Source organism: Phyllostomus discolor, chromosome 1, assembly GCF_004126475.2.
Source record: "Phyllostomus discolor isolate MPI-MPIP mPhyDis1 chromosome 1, mPhyDis1.pri.v3, whole genome shotgun sequence".
Taxonomy (NCBI): Eukaryota; Metazoa; Chordata; class Mammalia; order Chiroptera; family Phyllostomidae; genus Phyllostomus; species Phyllostomus discolor.
In genome coordinates this window covers 12,299,117-12,325,034 of record NC_040903.2, presented here as the reverse complement: position 1 = coordinate 12,325,034, position 25,918 = coordinate 12,299,117, and the positions used below count along the sequence as shown (strand labels likewise).

Sequence of the window (25,918 nt, the reverse complement as noted above, 5' to 3'; positions counted from 1 at the left end):
AGGAGGCCATGGTGAATACATGTAAGACTTTGAATTCATTGCCGTGTTTTGAAATGCAAAGAAAAGACGTCAAGAATTTTGCTGGTCAGTTTGCTAATCGCTGCTTTTTGTGTTTCCATTGTAGATGCCTCTCAATCTCACCAACGCTGTGGCCACAGCCAGGCAATTGCTGGCGTACACCGTGGAAGCGGCCAACTTTTCTGACAAGATGGATGTCATCTTTGTGGCTGAAATGATAGAAAAATTTGGAAGATTTACCAAAGAGGAAAAATCAAAAGAGGTATTTTTCTGGTTCTAACTGGGTTGCGTATTGCAAGTCAACAAAGGGTCACGTGGTCGTCTTGAATCTTTATTTTTAAAGCCTGTGTATGTTTGCTATAGTTGAACTAAATCAAGACACTTTTCACCTCAACGATTGTCATTGAGGAGAAACTCATAATCTGTTAGTGACCTTGTGTTGGGAGGCCTGAAGGTGACCTATCAGATCTTGGAAATTGAGGTGCCTCGATACAGTGTAGGCGGCCGGGAGAAAGCAGGTTTGCTGCACGTAGGGCGGGGGGTCGGTCAGCTAGGGCTGCCTGTGCGGGGCTTCCCCGGTGTCTCTTCTCCACAGAGCCCTCCGCTCGCTCTTCCTAATCAGGTTTGGTCGCCCAGATTGTGTGTGTGGCGTTGCTTCATTCCTTTTGTAATGTCCTGGAGAAATGCAAGTCTGTTTCGGGAACTTTCTTGGAATTTCAAACGACTGGACTATACAAGCTATGGAAATTGAGTGGCTTTGCGAGAAGTCGTGCATTTCAACGGGCCCTTTTTAAAGCCGATGATGACTTGGTGCCCGCGCGATAGATACCCTGTAGGGGACAACATGGACAACAGCCGTTTCCAGAGTGAATGAGCAGCAAATCGTGCTTTGAACGAGTTTCAAGACGGAGATGAACGCATTCTTAAGATTCAAGTTCCCAGCTGTGTGAGAACGTTATATATACTGTTGCTTTTGTGATGTAGTTATTTCTGTAGAAATGCATTTTAGAGGTAGAAGAAACCTAGGTCAAGTCATACACCCAAGTCTAAATAAAAGGAAATGATTTTTTTCCCAAGGTCATACTGCTGGGGCAGGGCAGGGCAGGGCTGGAAACAGAAGCCAGGGACCTTGGCTGTCTAAGCCAGGTTTCCTGCAGTTTCCCATGAACCTTCTCGTGCAGCGCTGCCCTGCCGTGCCGTTCCGGAAGCATCCGCGTGCGTTTGGGGGGAACGCACTGTGATAAACAAACTCTGTGTGAGGGACACCTCAGATGCGTGAATGTGTTAAAACATAAAAAAACTAAGCCTTGTTTTCCTTCGTCATTTAAGCGAGGAATTTTTTGGGGTGCAATTTCTTGCATTTTGGAGGTAAGTTTTGGAAGTGCAGGCCTAGTACATTAGGTGCTGTACTTGATACGATGTCGCTGTTACAGGAAGGAAACTAGGTACAGGTAGGCACGGAGGACTCAGGCAAACGCACCACGTGGTAGTGAGATAAGGTTTCAGTGTTGTTATCTGAACTTCAGATCACAATGTTGTGATGAGCTCCCCTGCTTTCTGATGCAGTCTCCGGGCCCCAGCCTGCTCCCTGTGGTGAGTTTTCCCCCGCCGTGGGGGAAGCTGCCTGGATTCTGGCGCTGGGGTAATTCCGCTCTCCGTCGTTGAGCCTAATCACAGGTCTGCTGCCCACATGATTACAAGTCATTCGTGGAAGTGGGATGTTCTGAGTCACTGAAGTAATTGGAATGAGATTTGGAATGTGCACACTGAAACAGACGTTGCCACCATGCAATATATATTTATCCCCAGGCCTGCCAGTTTCGGGGTGAGGGCCTTTGCTCACCCTCCAGGTCATGAAGAGCAGTGTGGTGCCCAGAGGTGTGCACTGCCCTGTGTTTGCTAGTGTGTGGTGTGGCTGGTCTTGTGAAGAGCAGTGTCTGTGTGTGTGTGGTGCCGAGAGGTGTGCACTGCCCTGTGTTTGCTAGTGTGTGGTGTGCCCGGTCTGCTGCTTTGGAATGTGCTTCAGCGACAGTGTCTTGTCGGTGACTGAAAGTAGATTTGGTTTCGTGGGTCATTCATTAACCTCGAGCCCTTTACTTTAAACATGGGAATGACGCTTGCCCTGCCTCACTTGCAAAATGAGTGCACACCTGAGAAAATAACAGGTGAGACTGTTTTTGTACAATAGTTGCAAAGCCAGGACATAATTTTATAGGGTTAGGAAATTTAACATTCTGATGATCTCAGAAGCTAAGAATGAGGTCCTTAAAAAATCAGTGTTCTAGTTACTGCTCTAAAAACTTAAAACAGTTTGCTGTAGAGTTCTGTCACTTTCACTGGTTGACGTGGAAGGTAAAGCTTGAATCACAGTATCTTTGGAAACAGATGATGGCAACTAATTATTAAGTATACACAGGAGAAACGGAGGAAAATGTTCAGGATTGGGAACTGAGGTATAGAGGCAGTTTTACTCGTGACGCAGTGACGGACATCCTGCCTGGTTCTTTGGGAAGTTACACGAAGGCCATGCCTTTCACCGTTTATTAGGACTGTGAAATGAAATGGGGAGGGCTGAGGAAGGCCATCACCACAGCATGAAGCTAGGCTCAGGTATCCTACAATGCACATAGCTCACTTGCACAAATAATTAAACTGGTTTTTGTTTTATGTCCAAAAAGGGACTCTCCCGTGGATAACGTCATGGGTGAAATATTGTCAACAGTTGCCTTTTAACCCGGGATCGAATCGCGCCCACACAAGGTGGTATTTCAGCGGGTGCGGGGGAGGGGGGTGGGTACCGAGAAGCTACCACACTACCAGGCCTAAGTGGTGCGCTTAGCGGGGTCTGAAGAAACAGCTGAAGGTTGTCTGTCAGGCAGCACCAGCATCTGTTCCATATCTTGCAGGGTGATGAAAACATTATGCCTCCATTTCAGTAGATGAGAAAGCATTAGGGATGCCATTAGGTTGTATTGGAGTCCCCTCCCTGTGCTCCAGGTGAGAAATGGCGGCGAGGCACGCACCTGACACCAGTTTGCTGCAGAGGTCATTTGGCACGTTTGTATGTGCAGACTTAAAAAAATGTATTTTTTTATTCATTTTAAAATGTAATAACTTCTGTATTGGCTGGTGCATTTCTTGTTTATTTTCCATGTTTCTGGGTTTTTTTTTCTTCATCGTGTCAGACTTTTCTGTTTCGTTCAGCTTTTCAACGACCCAGCTTGCTGGCTTTGTGGATCCGTTCCTGAATACTCTTTCTCAAATTTGACCCTGCAACTTTATCACCTGGAGGGTTGGCTGAACAAAGTTTGCGGGGGCCCTGAGAATTTGTGTGTCTAGTGACATCCCAGGGGCCGCTGGGGCGGCGTGTCCGTGAGAAAGGCAGAGGTTTTGAGAGCCACTGTAGAATCTTCATATTCTATAGTTACCTAGTTTAAGTTTTTTTCCTTTGGGTTTAACTTTTTAACAGCTTTTTAGAATTTTTTATTGGAAAATTGTAAAAGTATAGGAGAGAACATGTTTTTGTTAATATCTGTTATACCTTTCACCTTCAACAATTTTCAGTATTTACCAGTCTAACTTCATTTATCCATTTATTTCCTTTATCCTCCATCCCTCCCTCATCTTCCTTCCCTCCCCTCTTCCCCCCTTCCCCTCTCTCTCCCTTCCTCATTCCCTCCTTCCCTCCCTACTTCCCTCCCTTTATCCTTCCACCCTCCTCCTGCTTTTTTCTCTTTCTTCCTCTGGATCATTTAATAGTGAATTCTGTATGTCATATTTTATCCATAATTTTCTGCAGTATAAGGAACTTTAAAATAGAACCATGATATTGTTATTATGGCACCAAAATGAGCCTCTCTGGTCTGTGTCCTTACTTAGTATCATCACCTATTTAGTCCATGTTCAGTTTTCCTTGATTATGTTTTTTTTTAATTTTTAAATTTTTTTATTATAGACCTTATTTCTGATTGCCTTATTTGGTATGTGGGATTTTGTAGACAGACAGTTAATGTCGCCAGAAAAGAACAATCAGGTTTTCTGCTCCTGTCTAAAATGGCTTTTGTTTTTGTTCCGGTTATGCATGGGTGGCAACAGATAGTAATGTGAATGGTCTAGTGTGCCATTATCAGGGGTGACACTTGTTTGATTCGCCAGTCGCCGAGGGTCAGTACCAAGGGAACAGGTTGCTTTGACCTGAGTTCCCAGGTGGAAGTATTTCAGACCATGGAAGTCAGGTGAAGTCTGACCTCAGGCAGGCCTGTGTGAAGGTCCATTGGAGTTTACAAGCTGTCGGGAAGTCACTTTCTGCCTCCTCCTCCCTTGGGCCGAGGTCGAGACAGGCACTTTTCAGGTTCCCTCGCTGCCCTCCTTTCTCTGCGGGGCGGATGGCACGGTGGTTTGCCCTGACCCTGAGGCATCCTGTTCGGTTATCGGCTCCATGCACCGATCTTCTCCCGTAGGCTGTTGGCAGGTCCCTGGCCCTGTGCAGGCATCACTGCAGTCACAGCACAGTCACAGCATGGTCCCTAGTCAGCCCTGGTCCCCCCCAACATGGTTCCCACACTGGCCTCTGGAGGAGTCTTTATTTGCTGCCTGGTCATCGGTGCGTTTAAAAAGAATGGGGGTAGTGGGTGGAGGTGGGTAAAGGAGACAAAAAAAATGAGACAACCGTAATAGCATAATCAATAAAATATACTTTAAAACGTGAAGTTAAAAAAAAAAGGTAACTTTTTCTCTTCAGCATTTCTCTCTTTTAGCAGAATTGTCCAGAGTACTGAGTTTGCTATTCTTCCAGAAAGGGAGATGCACGTACATTTTTGTAATCAGAAAAAAAAAACCCAGAACCTGCTTCCAGGGGAGAAGTGGAGGAACCTTGGGCACTAAGCTTTCCCAGGCGTTGGGAAGGGTAGTGCCCAGGCGGCGCCCATGCCATCCTGCCTCTTCTGACTGGTGTACCTCACATTTTTTGTGACTTCGCCACAGAAGCAACTTCATCTACCTGGAGGAAATGGTCCCCATTCTGTTGATGATTATAACATTACCTCCACTGCCTGGACTAGGAACTTATCAAGAGCCAACTGTTCCCAGTCACCGCGGCTCTGCCACTGATACGTTTTTTTAACTTATCTGTGTCTCTTTTCTCTGTCTCCTTCTCTCTCTCTTAAACTGTTACCTAAGGACACGTGTATTGAGTTTAGAGAGGGAGGAATATAGAGAGAGACAGACAGACAGAAACAGGGATAGGCTGGGGGACTGGGGATCAAACCTGCAACCCTTCGGTGTACAGGACGATGCTCCAACCAGTTGAGCCACCTGACCAAGGCTCTTTTTCTTCTCTCATGCCTGTGTTTCCCACTCTTTATTTTATGTGTTCCTAATTAAAAGTAATTATTTTAAAACTTTTGCTAGGCTCCCTCGAGTCCTTTCTGGAAGGTAATGAAGAAAAAATGCAACATTATTCTCAGCATCTCATCTTTCCCCTCTTGCCTTCTCTCCTGTTTCTCCAGTTCCACCTTCATCATCATCTTCCTCCTCCTCCTCTTTACCTCTGTGCCTCAGCAAAGCCAGAGGTTTACCGTTTGCCATAGGTCCCGATGGTTAGCCTCTCATTGACTGTTGGCCGCTCACCCGAGCCAGCAGCCGAGAAGCCTGTAGTGGAACCCCGACACCCTCGGGACCCTGGTGCTTGTTCACAGTGACATACGTACACTTTACTACTTGACTTGCACAAAAGAGCAGTTTCTTCATTAAAAGTAATCAAGATAACGTACCATAAGATAGGTGCCATCTCAACATGCTAATTTGTAACTAGGAGACAATAGTGAGGAATCTTGAACTCTCATAGTATCAGCTGCTACTATTGTTACTCCTTAGTCAAGTTGGGACTACGCGTCAATCCCTGTGGTTCCCGTTTCCATCTCAGTGGTTCCAGAGCATCTGCCTGGCTTGCTGCCGCACACACACTTGTGCCTGTAGTTCTTGCTTTCCTGGTTGTTAGAATCAACGGGCACCTACCCCCTGCTGCTTTAGGCTTGAAAGTGGGATGTGGGGAGGGGTCTAAAGAGGTCTAGAAAAACCAAGATGCCTTGGTTTTTCTCAAAAAAAAAAAGACATGGATTGCTTAATGAAGATGTTCGTATTCTGTTTTCTCTTTTTTTTCCCTCCTAATTTACTGTGGAATGAGATGTTCCAACCACCTTTCACAGGGTTCTGGATCTCATCTTACAGAGGAGCAGACTGAGTCTCGGAGAGGCTGATGATTTGCTCATGGACGTCTGCCCTGGGACAGAGTTGAAGTCCTAACCCGGGAATATTCAACTCCCAGACACGCAGACATTCTGCCTTCACTGTTAAACACTGTGCTCCTACTACGTTAAAACAAAATACGGTCAAGTTCAGTTCATGCCGCATCTTACGCATTTCCTATGCTAGCCTATCAAATTCATGAAATGTACAGATGAGTTTGGTCTAGTTTCAATCAGAATTCCACACCCATCTACAAGGGTGGGCAAAAGTAGTAGGTTTACAGTTGTGAGTACGCGAAACACGGTTTATTCAGCTATTGTAGTTGTCATAACCCGCCTGTCTTTTTCTGCGCAAACAACTCGTGCCCACCCCGGTCCTGAGATGAACAAGAACTATTCTGTCTCTTAAAACAGATGACATTTAACATTTCCATTGTTATTAATGTGGCCTTTTCATCCTTTACCCTTTATCTTTGGTCAAGCATGTTCACACGTATGTTCACTTCATCCTGACCGTTCCGTGGGACAGGTGGCTGAGCAGGTGCTCGATTCCTTCTGACCTTCTGTGGCCGGCGTGGCCTTCGGGGAATGAGGTCAAGGGGACGCACGTGCTTTGGAATGCCGGCTGCAGTTTCTGTGCTCTCTTTGTCAGGTTTCAGGAATACTTTTCTAGCCCAGTGTAATTTTTCATGCGCCGTTACTCCTTTTGTGTCCTTTTTGTCACTATGACGGATTCGGAGCTGTTTCCGTAACCCAGCGCCACAAGCATGCAGCATCTTAGGGTCACCTGCTCTAGGGAGGTAGTTGGCATCAGATCTTTTTCCTTAGTTCTTGGCCATTTAGAGTGAAATAATGAGAAACGTTGCTTCTTCCCAGCTAAGATCATCTCTCTAGTCAACTGCATACCTTCTTAGAGATATTTCTCTTCTGTATAATTTTTAACACCTTAAATTCCATTACGGGAGTTCCATCATTGAGCGAGCCACAGGAGTTCTTTGATCGTGTAATAATCATCATTTTTCAGTAGAGACGCTGTATCCATGGGGTCTCCTGTTGCGTCTCCATAAAATTTGTACATTTAAAACCTCAAGTCTATTAGTAATTGTGCTAATCTGGAAATGCTTCCTTAGAGCAGAATCAGCATTTTCCTGCAATTTTTCTTTTAAGTGTTTGCAGCCAATGGGGATTTCTTTTTTTGAGAACCAGAGAGCCTGTTTTACCCTATTCATTTTTGTATAAAAGTTTGAAATAACAATGGGTAAAAATAATAAAAACTTAGCCACATTATTTCAGCTGCTCTGAATTCCTGTTGGGAGGTGGTGGTTATGTTTCTAATTGCTGTGTAGACAGCTGGCTGATAGATGTAGTAATTGACATTGGAGACCCTACCCTTCTTCGTAACTTCAGAAATAAGGGCTTCCATTGGAGTGAAATTCAACCCCATGCCTGTGTGTTAGGATCGGTACTGGGATGCTGGTGTCTCATGGATTGTGCAGACAAGTTCTGCAGAGCTTCATTATAGGCGCGTCCCAATTCTCTGTCCGTTGATGCTGCTCATTTCTTGGGTTTGGGGGAAATGCCCTTTGCCAGGTGTGAGTCCACTAAAATAAGGAGTTTACATTAGATTTCATTGCTCTTCATCATATATTCCTCTGCTTAGTTCCTTCATTGCAATTATAATGTAAGTAAAATCACTTTTTAAAAATGCACTTATTTCATATTTTCCTCACTAGATCGTAAGCTCCAAAATAGAGCTTGCGTGTTTTTTTCCCACTGTTCAGGACAGTGTCTGTCTCACCTGGGCCCTTGGTAAATATTTAGTCAGTGAGTGAGTGAATGTCGTATACCATCAGCTTTCCTACCAGGGTTATACTAAGAGTGAGGGTATAACTATAAGTAGGACATTGAGTTGCCCCTGCCCTCAAGGTGTTTACATTGACAATAAGGAAAGAATTGTGATATACTTTGTAAAGGGCAGTGCAAAGGCAATAAACTGATTTTTTAATTGGATGAAGTGGTGGCGGGGTGAGGAGGAAGAGGCAGTTTTGCTGGATGCATTGGTCCAGTTTAAATACGGACACAGACTTTAAAAATGCCCCCTTCCTAACACTTCTAGAGCCTGTAATTTTCAAAGAGGGCCTACACTGTGATTCAAGTGGTTAAAAAAAAAACCCCGGAGCAATAAAATTACAAGGCGAGCTCACATTTTTTGAGTGCTTGCCACATGCCAGGCATGGTTTCAGGAGCCTTATGTGTGCTAATGGAACTTAATCTGCACAATATTCAGAACAGACAGGAGTGTTACCATCCACATTATACAAATAAAGGCAGGTACCAGAGGTTAATTGGCCAGCGCAGCTGGGAATCAGGGTTTGAAGTCCCGTTCTTCACCCTGGTTGTTACAATAGTTACTTTACCCCATGGTTCCAGGGTTGGTATCTGGTGGGGATTCCACAGGCCTGTCTTTGTGAAGGACTCTGGGTGGCGGGATAGACTGAATTTTTTCCAGACCCACCTCAGCCCTCGTAATTATACATCCTGGGAAGGCGAGGGGATGCAGAACAGGTTGGGAAGCCCGCCCGGGATCTTCTGTGATGATGATCAAAAGACTTCCGCCAAAACAGCCCGGGCTTCCCGGCTCAGCTCTGGGGCCTCACACCTTTGATGCGCACGTCTTGATTAGAGAACCAGCCAGCTTCGAAATCCTCTGATCCCACCCCTGGAATGCTTTTGTTGTTCTTTCTGCTGTAGATCTCCCTCTCACTGAACATTTTGCTCAATACCAACCCCCCCTTGACACCCGTCGGTCTCATTAGCCCTGCGTGTTTCAGTGCATCTCTCCGACACAGGGCATACAAGGCAGCGTCAACAACAGCCCACGGACTTTTCACGGGCGCTGCTGACAGGTGCTTACATCTGTCAGTGATGAGCTGAGCTGATGAAAGGGATTCAGTAAGTGAGTTCTTTTCATTAAGTCAGTTTGTAACTTAATAAAACAAGCAATGCCAACGTGAGCACCTCTTCAGATCCATTCACTTCATGGCCCTGGGTTTTAAAGGGGAGCGCAGGTGCATTCGAGGTGGAGGAAGCTGCGTGTGCAAAGACACACGGTGGCCCTGCATAGATGGGGAGCTTCCGGAGGTTGGAGGCGTGTGGAGTTTTGAGTAGCACCAGTTGATAAAGAACTGGGCAGTGGATATTTCTCAATAATAACACTAAGCTAACACACACAAAGAAGTGTTCCTCAGTGGTTTACCGCACAAGGAGTTTAGATCTTTCTATTTAGGGATCATGTGATGTCTTTGCCCCCCTCTCAATTTGAGTGCTGCATGCCCCCTCTCAATCTTTTCACGAATGATTTGGGGGTCACTTAAATACACTGTTTGGCCCTAAAAATTACCAAAAGGCCACAACCGAATGTGCTGTTCTTGTCCTCAGAGGGTTTCATGGAAGCAAGTACAGTGGCTGTTGGGTTTTCATTGACTAATCGAGGCTGCGGGCCTGTCTCGGGGTCCCGTGAGGATTGGCACGGTGTGGACCAGCCTGCGTTACCTGCTTCTTTTCTCCCCTCTGCCTGCCAGCTCGGGGACGTGATGGTGGACATCGCGAGCAACATCATGCTGGCCGACGAGCGCGTGCTGTGGCTGGCGCAGCGGGAGGCGAAAGCCTGCAGCCGGGTGGTCCGGTGCCTCCAGCGGATCGCGACCCACCGACTAGCCAACGGCGCGCATGTTTATTCCACAGTAAGTGCGGCGCTGTTCTAGAACTCTGAGAAAAGAAGTCCTAGGCTTAAAAAAAAGAAATTAAGGGGACTTGGTGCATATGTGGTACTGAGAATAGTGCCTTGCCTGTGGAGTAGGCACGGACTTAACTGTCCTTAAACACGGAAAGAGCTACTGTGTGGCCCTTAGACGTTACAGCACGTTATGTCGTCCTCCTGCACTCGAAAGGCTGTCCCTGTGTCCTCTCTGGCGTGGTTCAGACGGCGGGAGTGATGCCGGCCGTCCTGCAGACGGGTGTGGCAGCGGTGGCAACATGTCCTGCATTTGGTGGACCCCTGAGTTTAGTCTCTTTCTTGAGTTTCTTCAAACTGCTGGGGCAGGGGCCATCTTTTTGAGATGATTTTCCAGCTTAATTTGAACAACTATTCCTCTACTGCTATTTCATCTAGTACCTCCTTTCCTTTCCTTTCCTTTCCTTTCCTTTCCTTTCCTTTCCTTTCTTTCCTTTCCTTTCCTTTCCTTTCCTTTCCTTTCCTTTCCTTTCCTTTCCTTTCCTTTCCTTTCCTTTCCTTTCCTTTCCTTCCTTTTCCTTTCCTTTCTTTCCTTTCCTTTCCTTTCCTTTCCTTTCCTTTCCTTTCCTTTCCTTTCCTTTCCTTTCCTTTCCTTTCCTTTCCTTTCCTTCCTTCCTTTCCTTTCCTTTCCTTTCCTTTCCTTTCCTTTCCTTTCCTTTCCTTTCCTTTCCTTCCTTTCCTTTCCTTTCCTTTCCTTTCCTTTCCTTTCCTTTCCTTTCCTTTCCTTTCCTTTCCTTTCCTTTCCTTTCCTTTCCTTTCCTTTCCTTTCCATTTTTTAATAGAATTTATTGGGTGACATTGGCTAATATAATTATGTAGGTTTCAGTATGCAAGTCTATATTACATCATCTGTAGATTGTATTTGTGTGTTCACCACCCTAAGTCATATCTTCTTTTATCACCATGTATTGCCCCTGGGCCCTCTTTTACACCCCCCCCCCCCCGCCCCCCGCCCCCTTTCTCTCTGGTAATCACCATACTCATGACTGTGTACACTGTATACTATGTATATGGGACTTTTTTTTTTGCTTAATCCCTTCACCTCTTCCATGCAGCCCCCCTACCTCACCTCTGACAGCGCCAGTCTCATCTAAGTGTCTGTTTATATTTTGTTTCTTAGTTTATTTTGTTCAGTGGATTTCACATATAAGTGAAATCATGTGGTGTTTGTCTTTTTCTGACTGGCTTATTTCATTTAGCAGAATGTTCTCCAGGTCCATCTATGATGTTGCAAAGGGTAAGATTTCTTTTGTTGTTATGACTGAGTGGTATCCATTGTGTAAACGTACCGCAGCTTTTTTATCCACTCATGTTCTGATCGGCACTGGGGTTGCTTCCAGATCTTGGCTATTCTAAGCAATGCTGCCACAAACATAGGGGTGCATTGTATTCTTTCCAAATAGTGGTTCAGGTTTCTCTGGATATGTTCCCAAAACAAATGGAACTGCCTATGGCATCGCTGGGCCATAGGCAGTTCCATTTTTAATTTTTTGAGGTATCTCCGTACTTTATTCCACAGTGGCTGCACCAGTCTGCAGTCCCACCAATGGTGCACTAGGGTTCCTTTTTCTCCACATCCTCGCCAGCACTTGTTGTTTGCTGATTTATTAATGACGGCCATTCTGACCGGCGTGAGGTGACACCTCATTGTGGTTTCAGTGTGCGTGCCTCTGGTGATTAGCAACACTGAATATCTTTTCATTTGCCTATTGGCCATCTGCGTGCCTATTCAGGTCCTTTGCCAATGTTTAAATTTGATTAGTTTTTTTGGTACTGAATTGTATAAGTTCTTTATAAATCTTGAATATTAACCTCTTATCAGATATATCATTGCAAATATGTTCTCCCACTCAGTCTCTTAAAAATTTCTGAGTACAGGTCTTTTACATCCTTAATGTTTTTCCTAGGTATTTTTTGGTGCAATTGTACATGGAATTGTTTTCTTAGCTTCCTTTTCTGGTAGTTCATTATTAGTGTATATAACTGCAACTGACTTCTGTATATTTAGTTTGTATACTGCTACTTTTCTGAATTTATTTATCAATTTTAGTAGTTTTGGGGTGGAATTTTAAGGCTCGCTAAATAGAGCATAATGACCGAAGCACCTGTGGAGTGAGTCTGCATAAAGTGTTTATCTGTGCAGCTTAACTCGGAGAGTTAACCAGATCATCCTGTGAACGGAAGAAGTGAACATGCCGTAGGGTGCTGGACCAGGCGCCCCCCGGGGGCATCTCCCGAGCCCCTCTTGCTCTCCCTGCACTGTGACCAGTGACGGGCGTGTGCTGACACCTCTAGCTGAGTTTTCCTGTAGCCCCACGCCATGTTTAGCTCCCAGTTTTCCGCAAAGTGCTCTTCAAATTATTCTTAATTGACTTTGCATTTGTCTGATTCTCCACACTTCATGACCTGTTCTTTTCTGCTTCACTGATGTCTTTCTATTTTGGGGTGTCCTTTAGTTTCCAGCATCTTTTTTTTTAAATTCTGCCATCGATGGGCCACAGGGTCTTTGTTTTGTAAGAGCCTGAGTTCTTCGTTTAGTAAGAACCCGAGTTCTCTTTGAATGTGTGTGCTGTGTCTCCTGTTTGAAAATTCTTTAAAAGGGCTTTTCTTTCCATTTGATAAATCTTCTGTAACTTCTGCTTGGTCGATGTTTGCAGTATTCGCCCAACATCGCCCTGGAAGCATATGTCATCAAGGCCACCGGCTTCTCCGGGATGACGTGCACCGTGTTCCAGAAAGTGGCCGCCTCTGACCGCACAGGCCTTTCCGACTACGGGAGGCGAGATCCGGACGGAAGCCTGGACAAGCAGCTGAGCTTTAAGTGCAATGTGTCAAATACGTTTTCCAGCCTGGCACTGAAGGTACGTGGCGGTCTGTGATCATTTAAGACCTTCTGCAGTTAGACCAGAATACTCAAAATGTGTTGCTCTGCGAAATCACATTAAGATTTCCGTGGAACGAGGCATTTTTGCCCTTTGGACTCCGCTCTCGACACAAAAATATCCAAGTTCTGTTTTACCGTTGCAGTGGTAAGAAGATGAATATATTAATGTTACACATTACAACATTTTCTTTGACCTTAAACTTCATTTTTATCGCTCCTGATTTTCAAGACGTGGAAGCATTCGGTGCCCTTGGCTTTGTGCCCACTGGACCTAATGGAAAATTGGCCTTGAGACAGGGCAGTTAATCAGGCAGCCTGTATATCAAGAATTTTGGCAAGGAAGTCAAACATGATATGTCTTCAGAAAACGTGTGTTTTACTGCAGTGAGCAAAATTAAAAGCGTTGTTACTGATTTTTAAAATTCGGGGTTCAGAAATGTTTCATTAGAGCACATTGAAGCAAACAATGGAGGTATAATCCAGCCCCTGATAGAAGCACATTTTCTCCGTTGGCTTGGTGTGGCCGTGGGTCACTGTGTGCTCTGTGGATTTTAATTACTAAGTGGTGTCTTTGTTTCTATTGATTTTGAAGTGTATCACAAACAGGATTATGGTCACTTGGATGGCTGCATAATAATTGATCCACTAGGTGTTAGGTGTTGATGCATTGTGGGACTCAGTAAATATCAAATGAATGAAAAATTAATATATTTCGTCATACATTGCCTGGTGATCTCCAAAGGAAAAGCCGATTGGCTAAATTGAGAAAGAGCCCATTCCCGTCACCATGCACGACCATCTTAACCAGGTCGGAATGTCTCGTGATCATATATTTACTTGGTTCCATATGCTCAGAGGAAAAGTGTCAGGATGTGTTTGATGATATTCTTCTCTCTGTGAGAGTACTCGAAGCCCCCAGCGGTGATGCCGTAGACCTGCTCCTTTCCTCACTACGTTTTTTACTGGTGAAAACGCACCCCAAAGGGAACGGAGACAGCATCACACACAAGCCCTTGGGAGAAAGGTGTGCGTCTTGGAGGAGCACTTAACATTGATGAATCCTTCGATCGGAGGGGATTGTAGTTGGTAGAAAGGAATTTAAAAAATGGGGAAACCCTATACGTTTAATCAGTCTCACAAAGCTGCCCCTCCGGGTAAGAAAAGTTTCTCCTTTCTCAAGTGGAAAGCTTTAAATGAGCGCTCACATTTGTCAATCTTGTACGGTTCTACCCTTTTGATTATCCTGTGGCTGGAAGCCAAGGACGCATTACACTAACATTCATGCTTCGTATACGGACGTGATTAAACCGAGCGAAAGAGGAATGTGTTTCGTGACACAAAATTAGTTAAAATATTTTAATGTCAACAGCTCAAAATGCTTTAGCACGTTAACAGAAAACTCTGTATTTTAAACTTTATACTGGGATAATTTATATGCTGTGTGTGTGTGTGTGTGTGTGTGTGTGTGTGTGAGAATGCCTTGAAGACAGCACTAACTACACAACGCGAACATGCAATAACCGATACACTCCCCTTCAGTGGGAGAATATGCTAGCATAGGATATTAAACCCATAAAAACGCAGTCCTTAGCAATACAGGAGCCTTACTTGGATTGCTTTCTACGTGCTTCTTGCATCCTTCTCTGCTCACTCTCCATCACAGCCTGGTTTGGAGGAACTTCCATCCTGTGTTCACCAAACCACTGTTACCTATTTGAGTCTCTGTGTGTCCGGGGCTGTTCCTTAAAAATCCATCCTTCTCATATAGATTGGTCTGTCTAGGGCTGCTGTTTGGCCAACAAGTACCGATGCAACCAGGCCAGGTAGTAAATTATTGATATACTTCCTGATCTCTATAAGTAGCTGCTGCCACCGTCTCCTGAGCGCCTCTGCAGCCCTGCTGTGGCCCTTCTGCTGGGGACACCGCCCAGACGTGTTGGGTGCCTGGGGAGCAGAGGGCTCTCGTAGCACCCCCCCCCCCCCCCCCCCCAGCGGAGGTCATTCTGATTGTCAGTGTGCCATCACTTCAGGGTGTTCATAGAGTCAGCGTTATCTTAGATCTACCCAATGTGGAATTGACCTCCTACCTCCCCTGTAAGTGCTTCCTGTCTCTCTGCAGGCTGGCTTTCGGGTGGGTCCATCATTTGGCCTTTATCCCTTTGCTCCGTGTCTCTTCCCACCTCCTCTTCCTTTTGTCCAGTGACAGCAAGCATCCCTTGCCTTCCCTTCTAGTTGCTGGCCATTCTCAGGCCAGGCTCCTGTTCATTCATCTGCTAGAATTTCTTCCTCCTCTCCTTCCCTCCCCAGCTCTGTGGTTGTGTGTTAACACCCAGCAGAAATGTCACCTTCAAGGAGTCTCAGCTGATGGCATCCTGTCTGTCCTTACCTCTCCCATCCTGTGTCCTGTATTTCTCTACCTCACTCTGCCCCTGACCCTCTGCTCATCTCTCTGTCCATACACACGGGACCGGACAGGTTTCCCACCTCCCACACTGGACTGAGGACAGAGCTAGTGCTGAAGTCACTGATGATTCCAGCTCCTGGCCCCAGGCATCTGGCCAGTTTTTGTCATCTGACTCTCGAAGAAGCAAATAAAATATTTTTCACAACCAAATGCTTCCTTCCATCATCGGCACCATAATTTAGACGTGTTAACATCACAATATGTTACCTGTTTCTGATGTATTCCTAGCAGCTTTTAGACATTTTTTGTGTCTTGAATTTGGCTGTGTTGTATCCAGAAAGAACCAGTTCTTTAAACCTGTCTTGACTGTGATTTAGAAATTAGCTTTTCTCTACATATCTCCTATTTTCCTCATGTCAGATATTGAGGGCTTTAGCCCAAATGAAGTCCTTTTAATTTTCCAGACCAGTTCTGTACATCCTTTTGCCTTCTGCCCTTTTCTGAGCCCACAGGACCACCCTTGACTGGGGACATTCCGGCTGCCCTCCCTGTAAGAGTTCGTCTTCTGAGTTTATCACGGCCTGTTAGTCCCACGGTGCTTTGCTCAGCCTCCAGGGTAGTCACAGGCTGACGTGATGATGAGCTGAGTTATGGGGGGAGAGGCCACAGGAGAGGGTGACTGAGAGTGGGGCCTCTCTGTAGCCAGACAGCCTAGGTTCACATTCCGCTGCCCCAGGGGACTGCTGTGCAGACTTGGGCAAGTCCTTAACCTCTCTGATGTCCATTCCTCCTCTGTTCCGTAGGAATCATGGCACTCAAAGGGCACTCCCGTGGCACTCAGAGGGTTATTAAGAGGATTAAGTGAGGCACATGTATAGACATTTACAACGGCGCCTGGCACAGAGTAAACATGTAACAAGTGTTAGCTCTTTTTATAACTGTTTTTTTGTTATCATCGCAGTCTCTCTCTTGTTAGATGGTGAATATTTGAGGGCAGGCACATGGCTCATTTCATCATGTGTTTAGTTTCTGCTCAGGGCTGACACAGGAATGAAACATTCAGTGAATGTTGTTGGATAAAAATTAACAGTCATACTTAATTAGTCAAGAAAGTCAGTTAAAAAATTAATTCTAAAGGCAAACATAATCCCTGTTAATCTTTAGCAGTGAGATAATCAGAAGGTGGTCTGCCGTTCAAAACTAATTGTACACAAGAAAGTGGTTAGGATGTGTCATTATATCTGTCTGTTTAAACCTGAGTGTGTAGATGGTCAAGAAAACATGGAGAAATTGGTATTTTATTCTTTTAAATCAGGTGGCTCTTTGACTCTTTCTATAATTTTATTGTCAGAATTCTATTAAACAAATTAGGATTTTAGGAAAATTTAATTATTAATTACATGGGGGTAGGACTCCAGGTTGTTTTGTAAGGAATGTTGTTAAAATGTAGAGGTGTTTGTCTTAGCATTACCTACAAGACTTAACATTTTCTTCTTAGCTCAATGTCATTGTAAATAGAGACATGTGCATGAATTGAGCAAACACATTTGTAAGATCTTTGTGATAACATTGATTTCATGTGTGTTTATCCTTTGTCAGTTTTGGTATTGAGATTAAGACTAGAATTGTAGAAGAAACCCGTGATGAGGGTCTGGATCACCATCTGGGCAGTCAGGGACGTCCTTGTCTGTGTCCCCAGCCCCCAGATGACCGCTCGCCACACGGTGGCAGTGACGATAATAAAAATACCGCCCACGGTTCCATCGCCTTTGGTTCCTGCCGTGGTGGTGATTCCCTTGGTCCTCACACCCGTTTGTTGGGAGGACCAGGAGCTGTATTTGGTGGGTGAGGCCCCGAGAGGGAAACCAGACTGGGCAGGGTGTTAGGCAGCCACGAAGCGGTGACACGGGGACCCCAGTCCCGGTTCCTTGTTTCAAGTCGCCTGTTCCTTTCCTCATGGGTGGCCTGTGAGCTTCCGGGAGTAAATATTACACACCCAAAACATGTCCTTCCCAGACGATTTTCAGAGAACATTTCCTCATTGATTGGCTATCATTCATGCATTTCTATCTGTTTCCGCTGCTGTAATCCATACTCTAAAAACAAATACATGTTTGAATGAAATTATAAACTCTGTGGTTCTTCACTGCAGGCCAAGTAGCAAAAGGCATCATCATGATAAATGTAAAAAAGTTAAATGAGCTTTTCTCAGGGATTTTTTTTTAATGAGATTTTAACCTTTTCCTAATAAATGACCAACGCTTCTTTCAAAAAGTTAAATATGTAGGTAATCACATTCTTACTCTAAAACTCAAAACGTTATTGATGCAGCTGAAGGTTGCTTCTCCGGCACCCCTAGGCTACCCTCCCTCTGTCACGGGAACCTATTGTCATTATTTAGTCGTGTTCTTTATTGCACTCGGAAGGATGGGGTGGAAGCAGAGGTACGGAGCAGCCTGCACGAGAGCTCTCATTTCTCAGTGTGCTGTCCTCACACCTGGGTTTTTTTAAACTGTTATTGTTCTTGGGTTGGTTTTACACGTTTAAACTTGGGAAGCAAAAGTTTTTGGACTTCTAGAAATTGTAGACATCACTTCTTTTTTCAGCTGTCTTTTAGGAAATATTACTATGATGTGTTGAAACTGTGGTTTATCCTAAGTGATACTTTTCGACTCATTTTATATTCAAGAATTTTAAGGTACTGAAGTTTTAATAGATACCTAGTATGTGATGCCTTGTCAGTTTTTCCCCCTTTAGTTGGTCTTGTTGGTGTTTTTCCTTTTTTGAATGCCTCATTATACACAAAATAAATTTGTGCACTTAATAGAAATTTACTATATTGGCAAATGAGTCTATAATACCCCTTTCCCCCACCAGACTGTATTTGTGAGAATAGTAGAAACCTCTTCATGCATTTTCTTAGGTGAAACATTTCTGATATTTTCTCAGCATCTTCAAACTGTCAGCATTCAGATTTCCAGAATGTTTTCATGTGCCTGCTGGGATACAGCATTGTTCTAAGCACAGCGGTCAGAGACTAATTCTAAAAATTATTCACTTGCTTAAGTAGAACCTCTTTTTTTTCTTAAAGATTTTATGCATTTACTTTTAGAGAGAGAGGAAGGGAGGGAGAAGCAGAAGGAGAGAAACATCAGTGTGTTGCCCCTTGCACACCCCTGACTGGAGACCTGGCCCACAACCGAGGCATGTGCCCTGACTGGGAATCAAACCAGGGACCCTAAGTAGAACCTCTTTTTTAAAAAATAAACATGTCACACAGACTCACTGATTTTTATAAGCAATGGTCTACCTTTATCAAATATGACTGCCAGGGAGAATTAGTAACATGAGGAGGGGGCTAGAAAAGGAAGTGAAATTATCGGGTTGGAAGGGCAGTGAGTCACACTGTGACACTGCAGATGCTAGTTTTGCTAGAGATATGTGCGGAATGTCGTATGAGTCCAGAGGAGGGAGCAACCAATTCTTAAAGCAATATACTGAGGACTGATAAGATTAATCATCCAAAAAATAAATGAATAAAAATAAAAAGCCCTATTTAAAACGGACTTTGTAAAAGTCCTTCTGTTGTCTGCCAACAGCCTTTCTTATCCTGACCTGCCCTTTACCTTGCCAACAGAAGGGTCTTGGCAAACATCAGATCTGCCTCGTTGGAGTTTGCCAGACAGAAGGGTAGTAGAGCATTTCACCCAGGGACACTGGCGTGCGCAGTATCTGCAGTGGCGTAAAAACGAGAGGATGCTCAAAAATGGAGAAATCCGATGTGGCTGGATTAGAGGTTGTAGTAAGGGGGGTGTTAAAAGCTGAATTTAGGACAGATTTTTATTCAAACAACGTGGTGTACTTTTAGGATGTGGGGGCAGTATTCTCTAACCATTCGAGAAACAAGGTGTCATTTAAAATGAAATCACATGATCCCTTTTGTTTCTTAAGATGAAACTCCCCTGGCAGCATGAACATTGGATGGGAGAGAGAGGGGTTGGTTGGTGCCAAAGGGAAGACTGTGATAAATTCTTAAAACAGAGAATTTTGTTTTAGATAGTTAATTATTTGCCTCCTGGGTTTATAGATTTATTTTTTATTGAATGTTGAATAATTTATAATGTTAAAATTCCTAATAAAGAAGTCTGAAAAACATTCAGTAATCAGCCAGCTTCTCCTGGTGTTCCTATTTGTTGCTGTGTTTTTTCTAAGCATAATGTGTTTCTTAGTCTCAGAGAAACTTCTAAAAGAAGAATTTGCTGAATCTACCCTTCTATTATGTTTGCCTAATTTCTTCTTTGGCTCTTTGACAGTCTGAATCCATCATAAATCAACCTAAAGTTCCATAAGCCCAAATTAATTATACTCACATTTGTGATATGCTACATTTGTACTTATTTACCAAATTTTATCTTCGTAAAATCGACATAAAGAGTGATCAGAGATTCCCGATCTGTTTAACGCTATCTGCTTCAGCAATATATGTTACCATGGGTAAATTCACTCTGATTCGAAGTTATCTTTTTATTTACTCCTTTAACTTTGGAACAGAGTTGCATTTCTCTTTATTTTATACTTTGCTTCTCTGCTTTTATGTGGCGTTCAGACATCTCACTGAGCTGATAAATTGTTTTCGCTATTAAATTTTATGTACACATTTTCAAAAGTATTCACCATATAATTAGAAAGCATTTGCAATTGTCTAAAATATTCTTTCCGGTTTCCACATACGCAGACTAATACGGCAACCTATTTTTGTTGTTTTTTTTCACATGTTTTCAGAATACTATAGTCGAAGCGTCCATTCAGCTTCCCCCCTCGCTGTTCTCGCCAAAGCAGAAAAGGGAAGCCAGGCCTGCGGACGACTCGCTGTACAAGCTCCAGCTCATCGCCTTCCGCAACGGAAAGCTGTTTCCAGCCACAGGGAACTCCACCAACTTGGCCGATGATGGAAAGCGGCGTACGGTGGTCACCCCCGTGATCCTCACCAAAATAGGTTTGCATGTGGCGTGTGTTGTTATCCGTGCTCACCGGGCCGTGCGTCTTCGGCATTCACTGTTCCTTAAAGTGCTGACTTGTTTGTTTTTTCTTGTTTTAATGAGTCACTGCTACAGAGGGGAGGGATTGCGCGTTACTGTAGGCTGGCGTTCAGGTTGCTCGTGAAGTTGGTTTCAGACACCCTCGTGTTCCCCCTTTTTGTGCAGACGGCGTGAATGTGGACGGCCACCACGTGCCCGTGAATGTGACCCTGCGGCGGATCGCGCACGGAGCCGATGCGGTGGCCGCGCAGTGGGACTTCGACCTGCTGAACGGGCAAGGCGGCTGGAAGTCCGACGGCTGCCACATCCTCTACTCGGACGAGAACATCACCACCATCCAGTGCTACTCCCTCAGCAACTACGCGGTGTTAATGGTATGGCCGTTGTTCTCTTCGTTCATAGATGCAGAGTCTTCTCATTTTCCACGTGTGCCTCGTTAAACTCAGACTAAGATTTAAAAAAAAAACCCAACGCAACAAACTTTTAACATAGATTGCTTCCTTTAAGTAGGAGGTGATTTTTGTTGTCATTCTGATTGTAAAGAGAAATTGGGTTCTGACCAAGCGAAACAGTTGGGATTGAATTTGGAATAGGGATTTTCAGTAAACTTTGTAAGTGAATCCGTTCACCGAGACTTTGACCTTCAGATTTGGGGACCTCTTGGGTGTACACAGTCCAGCCCTCAACCCAGGAAGTGACTCATTTGCCTAAAGATAAACAGTGAACAGTGATTTTTCTTTAGTGTCCTTTCACATTAAGAGTACTGATGGTAATTTCAGTTTACTCACTGTGAGCAGCAGTATAGACACAAATGTCTTTTCCATTGTAATGCTCATCAAGCAATATTTTCTGTTATTTATGATTATCAATATTTGGTAAAGTAACCAGTTGTTAATGTATAGGAGCAGGTCTTTTCATGAATCAATTATTTCTGTGAATCCAGTCCCTGAGTTAACAGTTATGAAATCAGCCATGCTAATTTTTATTTTATACTGCAGTTATTCTAAGATACTAACATCCTAGAGTATCTGTACATGCACTTAGAGTATAGTGGAAGGGATTCCTAATGAGCCTGAAAGACAGCTCAGGAATGGCTTGAGGCTAGCCTGGGAATGAGGACGCCTACGTTTCATTTCTGCCTTCAGCTCTGAGCCTGTTATCTAGACAGTATTTCACGAAAGCCTTAACTAGTCTTGAAATGGGATACATTTTGCTTTTTGTGATTTATTCTTTTCTTGAAAAAAAATTAAAGAGCCTTCACCACTAGGAATGGTCTTAAAACAAGCATGAATTAGAATAGATTTCCTGAACTTTTGCTTTTCCCTTTGCTCCTCATTTTCATACACCTCACCTGGCGTACCTGACCAGCAGAAGGGGGGAACAGCAGGTTGTTTAGCAGGTGAGAGGCTTGTCTATTCAACGACATCCATTCACGTGTGCTGTGCATCCCAGGGGACAGTGGGCGCAGCCATACTGTTTCGACTCAGCTGTGTTTATAGAAGTCATTTATCAATTTGGGTTTAAAGTTTGTGTTGGTAGATTAGGAATCTCCTCACAAATAGAAGATGTTTGACTTCTGTTAAATGTGAGTCTGGTTTCTGAATGTTCACATTTTATTGATTTGTAGTAACCTTTCTGATCAAAGCATGAAGCATTAATGGAAATATGAAGCATTTTCTCTTTCAGTTTAAAGGTATTTTCTCATTCAGGTTTTTGATACAGAATAACCAGAAACTGTGAAGTACTGAAGGAGAAATAATAGAGATACAGCATTGTCTAAAATTTATATAATAGTGGACTAGAAAAAGTTGGGGAAATAATTGAAACACAAAACACACATAGAAAAGGCATTTTATAAGCTTCACTGGTAATGACATGATACTATACCGTGTGAAATTTTGTTTTTATTTAATCGAATACCAGTTTAAAGCATCTATTTTTGAATTTCCTGGCTGTTCTTCTAAACTATTGAAATTAGTATAATCCCTTTCCAGGAGAAATAAGTTATTCTTTTATCTTTCATACTTTAATCTTTTAAAAAATGCAATATACAATTCTAATAAGCTAAAAGATAGTACTAAGATTTTTTTAAAATTTATTTTTAAAGAATATACTTTCTTTTGCTTTTCTTAAATATAACTGTGCCACCTAGAGGCAACAATGTGAAATGTACCTAATATTATTGACAAATGTATAATAAAATTAGTGTGTGGGATTTTTAGAATTGCTAATTAAACATTAAGGGCAGTTAAATGAAGTCATACCTACTCTTAAATAATGTCTAAAATACAAGAAACGTCTTTTAAAAATTTGGAAATCAATTTTTTTCCTTACCTGACACTATTTTGAGTAATAGATAAAAACCCTGTATCTTAAGATATGGTTTTATATAGTAAGTCTTAAATTTCTGTTTGGTTTTTTTTTCAGGTAGCTCATAAATCTTTCCCCTATCTGGTTTTAAAGAATTTTTTATTAAAAGTTGAGAAAAGCCGTGGCTGGAGTAGCTCAGTGGATTGAGCTCGGGCTGCGAACCAAAGTGTCGCAGGTTCGATTCCCAGTCAGGGCACATGCCTGGGCTGCAGCCCATGGCCCCCAGCAACCACACATTGATGTTTCTCTCTCTCTCTCTTTCTCCCTCCCTTCCCTCTCTAAAAATAAATAAATAAAATATTTTTAAAAAGTTGAAACAAAAAGAATATATTTGTTTGTAAATCTCAAACAGATACCGTAGTTTGGTGCAATAGACAGACTGCTGAGGTGTCTGTGGGAGCCACAGACCAAGTTGAAAGTTACGCCGAAACTGGGTCTGTTTAAACTGGATGATCAGAGGTAGCCAGTTCTGTCGAGAAGAATTTTAGGAGCTGGGCCAGTAAGAAAAAGAAGAAACATAAATAGCAAGAAGGTCATGATTAGGGTCAAACCATTTATGTAGTGCTTAATACTTTAATGGTGATGGTAGTGAAGGTAAGATAATCTCTATATTTTGATTCCCATTTGCTGTTGTATCCACCTTAGAAATAATCTAAAACTAGGGAGTGCTCATTTGTCTTTACATCTCGCTAAGGTTGCTTTTAAATATTGTTTATATAAAACTTGCTGAATGAAGGCAAACTTTGGTTCCCTTTGCTCTTTAATTGAACATGAGTTCTGGTCATGTTTCTGTTAAATAGGTACTACATTCAGATAATTATTTCCACACAGTGATGTATAGTAAAGACTGAACTCCCACCTCTCTCTCCCGTCCCATTCTTTACAAAGTAGGTAGCCACTAATACTAGCTTCTTGAATACTGTTGAAGAGAGTTTCAGGTTTAGTGAAACAAAATGAATATATTTCCTTCCATTTTTGCAGAAGGCGGCATGCTACAAACATTGTTGCAAACTATGCTTTTTTAAAAAATGAAACTACGTTTTATAATAATTATGGTTTCATGGAACAATAGATTTTTGATGATGAGACCTTATGGTAGCAGAGATGGCAGGGGCGGATTTTCACTCAGTGCATGTGCTAGGCACTCTTCTGAAGTCTTGATATGCATTAAATTATTTGGTCATCGTAACAACCTTGTGAACTGTAGTAACTGTTATCACCCGCCCCCCCCCCCCCCCAGTCTCGTCTATGGGTGGAAAAACTGAGGCATAGAAAGCGTAAGCAGCATGCCTTAGTTTACAGATTTAGTTAGCGTTGGAGTTGAGATTTGAATGCAAATTTCAGAAATTTGTGTTCTTCATCTCTTTGCTAAATCTCTGTTCTAAAATCTTCTCACATCAGTATGAAAGAGCTTCCTCATTTGCTTTCACCTCATTTTGTTTTCATACAAATGTTCCTTTATGTCCCTCCCATAATTGATTGACATATTCCTGTATTTTGTTTCCAGTAATTTGCTTATACTGTGTTATTTTGCACATTTAATAGGAAATTGGCAAGAGAATTTCCTAAGTGGAATTGGTAGTCACAGGGGATCCACAAACATCATTTTTGTTTCCTTTTTTTTGTTTGTTAAATTGAGATATTGAACAAAGTGCACAGATCATAAATGTATGTCTTGCCGATATTTTTCCATTGAAAACACATTTTGCTGCCATCAGAATCGAGATTCTCACTCTGAGCACTTGGTAGCTTCCCTGGGTTTCTTTTTAGTTAATTCCCATCATCACGTCAAGAGTTGTGCTCCCTTCCGATGCCAGTCACAAACAGTGAGTTTGCGTACATCATTAGAATTACACAGTGTGAACTGTTTTTTGTGTCTGGGGTCTTTTCCATTACTTAGGGCTGGGAGATGTATCATTTTTGCATGTAGCAGTGTTCCTACCTAGTCATCCATTGTATGAAAATACCCAAACTTGAGCATTCTACTGTGGGTGGACTTTTGGGTTGTTGCTAGGTTCTGGCTCTCAAGAAAATGCTGCTGTTATTCATGTACATATTTTTTTATGGAATAAAATTGTTGGATTGTAGGCTATCCCTATCTTTAGCTTTAGTAGATAATACCTCACAGTTGACCAAAGTGGCCATATTGGTTTTACGGTCTGACCCATAATGAGAGTTTTAGTTGCTTCACATCCTTCCAAGTGCTTGGTGTTCTAAGTCTTTAATTTTAGTCTTGGGTGCTGGAATTATGATATATGGTTGTGGTTTTGATTTGCCTCCCTCTGGTGACCAATGATGCTGAGCACCTCTTTAGTTTCTTATTTGTCAGTCTGGGTATCCTTTTTGTGTGCCATTCTTGCTCAAGTCTTAACCTTTTTAAAATTATCTTTGACCCTTTTTTTCTTTTGACATATAGCTCTCTATGCGTTGAAGGTGTATAGCATAATGACTTAACTTACATAGATGGTGAAATGACAACCACAATAAGTTTACTGAATATCCATGATCTCTTGTGGATTTAAAGGAAGAAAAAACTCTTTTTCTTATGATGAAAGTTTTTAGGATTTACTCTCATTGAGTTCCAGACGTACTGTATGTAGCCATGTCATCATGTTGTGCTCTACATCCCCGGGATTTACTCGTTTTATAACTGGAAGTTTGTGCCTTTTGACCACCAGTTCCCCCGCCCTCCCAACCCTCTGCCTCTGGTGCCTTTTTCTATGAGGGTGTTTTGTTCTGTTAAGATTTCACATGTAGGCTTTTGTCTGTTTCAGTTTGGTTGTCTACTGTTTACTTATTGACTTACGGGGATTCTTGCTGTGAATTGTGAACAGGAGCTTTTTGTTGGATTGTTGTGTTGCACATATCTCCTCGAAGTCCGTATCTGTCTTAATCCATTTGGGCTGCTGTAGCAGAATTCCACAGACTAGGGAGTTTGTAAACCCCAGAAATTTATGTCTCAAAGCCCCTGGAGGCAGGAAGTCCAAGATCAAGGTTTCAGTGCCGAATGAGGGCCCACTTTTTCTCCTCACATGTTGGAAGGGACTAGAGGGTTCTTTGGGGTCTCCTGTAAGGGCAACAACATCCCATTTGGGAGGACTCCCTTCTCATGACCCAGTCCCCTCCCAGAGGCCCCGCCCCCTTATACATCACATTGGCGAATAG

General features: G+C 43.1%; 1 protein-coding gene across 1 annotated transcript in view; it reads left to right on the top strand.

The window, feature by feature from the left end:
- ADGRA3 (adhesion G protein-coupled receptor A3) overlaps positions 1-25,918 on the top strand; it is a 107,597-nt gene that overhangs the window by 60,608 nt on the left and 21,071 nt on the right. The window contains exons 10-14 of the mRNA XM_028506146.2: positions 125-280; positions 9,845-10,006; positions 12,714-12,917; positions 20,127-20,340; positions 20,549-20,757. Of these exons, the coding sequence (XP_028361947.2) occupies positions 125-280; positions 9,845-10,006; positions 12,714-12,917; positions 20,127-20,340; positions 20,549-20,757 (945 nt within the window). The remainder of the gene's footprint in view (positions 1-124; positions 281-9,844; positions 10,007-12,713; positions 12,918-20,126; positions 20,341-20,548; positions 20,758-25,918) is intronic.